Here is a 4,299-nt window from a genome sequence, read left to right as displayed (position 1 = left end):
AGGAAGGGAAATCCCAAATCAAGGAGAATGAAGGGGCCAGCATTCAAGAAAATAAATATGGAATACCAAACCCCTGATCACTAAGAAATCACTAACTCTTAGAGAACATTTCTTTAGATTTTTAAAAAAATTTATTTAACTTTATTTATTTGAATTTGACCAGAGATAGACAGAGCAAGAGAGAGCGAGAGAAAGTGAGAAAGCAAGCCACCAGGTCCAGGACTCAACATGTGGTCTGCCGTGTGGGAGGGAGTCCAGCACCCTTAACCACCACCCCACCTGCTGGCCCCCATTTCTTCAGATTTTAACACCCACCTCTCCGGTTAGAGTCAAAGAGGAATTCTTGCCACGGAGGTGATTCTCGGCCTGAACTGCTTCCTGGTGAGCTCGGCGGCCCATCTTGGGCCCCTGTAAGGAAAAAATAAGGGTACTGTTGACCCAAATGTCATTCTGAGCCTCTATGAAGATAATAATTCTGGGAATGTATACAAAGACTGACTTTATAATGATGTGATGGAGAATGAGATTTGACATATTGGATAGATTCTTAGACACTCCAAACTCTTACAACAAAGCATCTGAAGTTAATTCTATTTGTTAAGAGAATAGGAAATTGGGCCAGCAGGTGGTATGTTGGTTAACGCACTGGACTCCCACATGGCCAAGACCTGGCATCTTGTTTTCTTATCTTCTCTGTCTCTCTCTGGTGAGCTCATGTGCCCTGTGGTGGATTAAAAAAATAATAATGATAAATAAAATTAAATAATTCTTTTTCAAAAAGAGGAACTAGGAAATTTATCATTTAGCAATCACAAGATTTTTTTCTTTTCACAGAGATTTTTACTATAGGGAGTGTGTACTTGTCAGAGAGACAGAGAAAAAGTAAGAAATGACCCCCCCCCCGGGGGGATGACCACATTGCAATCCCTTCTCCTTCATTCCCACCTTGAGGTTTTGGATACACACACACACACACACACACACACACACACACACAGTGTGAATCTCAAATTGCCTTGCGCTGCCAGTCTGGGACTCGAACTGTGGTCAACCAGGTGGGAGTCCAATGCTTCAGCCATTATGCCACCTGTTAGCTCCACACAGTTTTCTTTTTACAGACAAAGGGACTGCAAAAGAAAACTCACTTTTCTATCCAAAGAAACACAGTTAGAAATTCCTCCAGGATGGGCAGAGATTTCATGCCACAGCTCAGAGTATGATAAAAGCTCCCGTGTTCCTATGCAGAATTTCTGGAGAGTCTAATTTCAAAACCACAGCTTGGCATGAAAGTAGTTATCAAACAGGCTTTTGGAAAGAATTCCTAAATTCCATGGCAACTGACATCAGAGAAATGCAGATGTCAGTTACATTTGCTTCGATATGTACAAACTCACTGGGTTTGCATTTACAGATATTAGTGGAAATCTATTACAAGAATTCTCAAAATTCTGAGTCATTATATGCACCATTTGCAGGTGTTGCCCAAGGCCCTCCTGTGGTGGAGGCTCTGTGTCTCAAAAGCTTCCCAGTACATAAGAAATCTTCATTTAGGCAGACTAATGGATGGTGAAATATTTGCATTTTGCTTGTTTACTAATTTTTAAAAAACAGCATTAATATAAATATTTTTAGATTTCTCTTTATGTGGCTTTGTGTGATCCTCACAGTAACAGGGACAAGAAATGATAATGACACCATTTTCCACATGAAGAAATTGAGGCCAGAAAGGTGATTAGGTGGCAGGCATAAATCTGAGGGCAAAGTCTTCTTATGACTTTAAGTCCTGGGTTCTTTCCAATTTACCATGCTGAAATTTGTTTTAAGATCTCCTTATTTTTGCCATAGGGCATGTGCACTCACCAGACAAAAAGTAACAAATCACAACCCCCCCCACCCAAGGGGGATGGCCATGCCACAATCCCTTCTCCTCCATTCTCCTCTTGATCTTGGGCATGAGTGCACATGTGCCCAGTGTGAGTTTGAAGTTCCCAGGTCTGGAACTCAAACCATGGTGGACTACGTGGAAGTCCAGTGATGTAACCATTATGCCATTTGCTGGTCCCAGTTTTAAGATGTTCTAAGAACTTAATATACCAATAAATTAAGAAGGATTACCTAGAAGCTACATAAACACTCATATATAGTGTTTACTCTTTTTTTGAGAGAGAGAGGTTTTTGCTATAGGGCACGTGCCTTGCCAGGAAGACAAGAGAGAGACAGAGAGACAGAAAGCCAGAGAAATCCCCCCCCAGGGGGGATGGCCACGCCGCAATACCTTCCCCTCCATTCTCCTCTCGGGATCTTGGGCACGCACACACACGTGCGCAGCGTGAGTTTAAGCCACCAGGTCTGGGACTCGAACCGCGGTCGACTACATGGGAGTCCAGTGACATAGCCATTTATGCTGGTCCCTAGTGTTTACTCTTTGAATTGTCATGTCCGTCATTTAGATTTAGAAAATGATGGAAACAATCTTTCTGATGATAAGCAGTTCATTTCTTCTCAAGCCAGACAGTTCTAAGCCTTCACTCATGGCTGCACTCTTGCATTTATTACAGTATTGGGTATCTCAACCTGGATGTGACATAGAGTACTTATACTAACACAAAAGTTCTTATCTCTGAATGCCACTTACAGATGGTTTATCTAATAAAATGTATTTTAAGGTTTTAAACTTTTGAAGAACCTGTATAAATCCAGTGTGTGGGGGGGAACCTACACTACCTGACTTCATGTCTTTTTTTAAAGAACTATTTTATTTAAATCTATCTATTTATTTCTTTATTTAAATTTGACCATAGAGGGACAGAGTGAGAGTGAGAGTGAGAGATGGAAAGTGAGAAAGCAAGCCGCCACTTCTGGGACTCAAACTGAGGAAGTTCAGAGCCCTTAACCACCACGCCACCTGCCGTTCCTATTTAAATATAATCTGTTTATTGTCTACTTTCCCCCAGAACATAAGCCCCAAAAGGGTAAGGGCTTGGTATATTTACTGCTACACATCCAGCACCTAAGATAATAACTGACACACAGTGGTCTCAGTAATATTTGCTGAGATAAAGAATGAATAACCGAAATCACCTCCCCCAGCACTAAAACTATCAGAAGGGCCTGGTGAATCAATATTTTCTGCAGTCAATCCAGCAGCTTGCTGCACTCCAGAACAATTTACACCTGTCCTCACACCTCCGTCAGAGAGATGCCTCACTCTACTTCCTTGGAAGACATCCAGTGCTATCAGGGCACTTCAAAACACTTAGATTTCTGGGACCAGCAGATGACCTAATGGTTATGTCACTGGACTCCCACGTGGTTCACCATGGTTTAAGTTCTGAACCTGACAGCTTGAAACTCACACTGGGTGAGTGTGCCTGTGTGCCCAAATTCGAGAGAATGGAGAAGAAGGGATTAGGGGTGGGGTGGGGGGTGGCCATACCCCCTGGGGTGTGATTTCTGCTTTTTGAGTCTCTTGTTTCTCAGGAGAGCACATGCACTCTATAGCAAAAATATCCCTTAAAAAAAAAAAAAAAAAAACACTTAACATTCACAGCATAATAAATATCACTCTGTGGTTCAACCTTTCAGTGATTCAGATCCTCACTAATTTTAAAGGTGAAAGGTTGGATGGGGGTTAAGAGGAAATAAGAAACAGTGAGTCTTGAACCAAGCTCAGGTATTAACTGCCCTCGGGAAACCGCCGCCTCAGAGGCAACAGCAGCTAACTTCTGAACCTAGCATGTGCGGAGCTCTGTGTTCCATGCATTACCCCATTTCATCCTCGCTGGAACATCTCCATGCTAAGCAAAAGAGAGAATCGGGCAGTTTAAATAAATAAACTCATTTTTTAAAAAACCCACGCAACAGCTTTGTGTTCCAACTGCCCTCAAGGCCAAAGTATCTAATCACTCCAATGCAGGATACATCGGAGCGCTGACTTCCGTAACTGTGAAACTGGAGTCATGCTCCCCAAGCCAGCCAGCCTCCAGTGCTGCCTGGAAATGGAAGTGCGGAGGGAAACGTCTAGGATGGGTGCAAAGGCGACTGTGGCCGGTCCCTCCAGTCACCCTCAGGTCAGTTCGTTTAGGGGGAGTTCACACTTGGGGCTCCAGAAAGAGGAGACGATCGGAAATTTCCCGAGGTCCCAGAGGCAAGAGAGGGGACGTGATCTGTATCCTACGTTTTGAGGACTTTTAAGAAACCAAAACCCACGCCAACAGCGGCGGACTCCGCCGCGGCTCCGGGGGCGGGGCGGCCGAGGGCGCCTCCTTCGCAGCGTCTCGGGGTGCAGCTCCGAGTGCG

General features: G+C 43.8%; 1 protein-coding gene across 1 annotated transcript in view; it reads right to left on the bottom strand.

The window, feature by feature from the left end:
- Positions 1 to 4,299, bottom strand: part of IFT43 (intraflagellar transport 43) — a 103,865-nt gene that overhangs the window by 99,424 nt on the left and 142 nt on the right. The window contains exon 2 of the mRNA XM_006157056.2: positions 316 to 408. Coding sequence (XP_006157118.1) covers positions 316 to 408 — 93 coding nt within the window. The remainder of the gene's footprint in view (positions 1 to 315; positions 409 to 4,299) is intronic.

The sequence above is a fragment of the Tupaia chinensis genome, unplaced genomic scaffold, assembly GCF_000334495.1.
Source record: "Tupaia chinensis unplaced genomic scaffold, TupChi_1.0 Scaffold000528_1, whole genome shotgun sequence".
Taxonomy (NCBI): Eukaryota; Metazoa; Chordata; class Mammalia; order Scandentia; family Tupaiidae; genus Tupaia; species Tupaia belangeri.
Note: the sequence above shows the minus strand (reverse complement) of the source record. Positions and strands in the feature narration are given on the sequence as shown.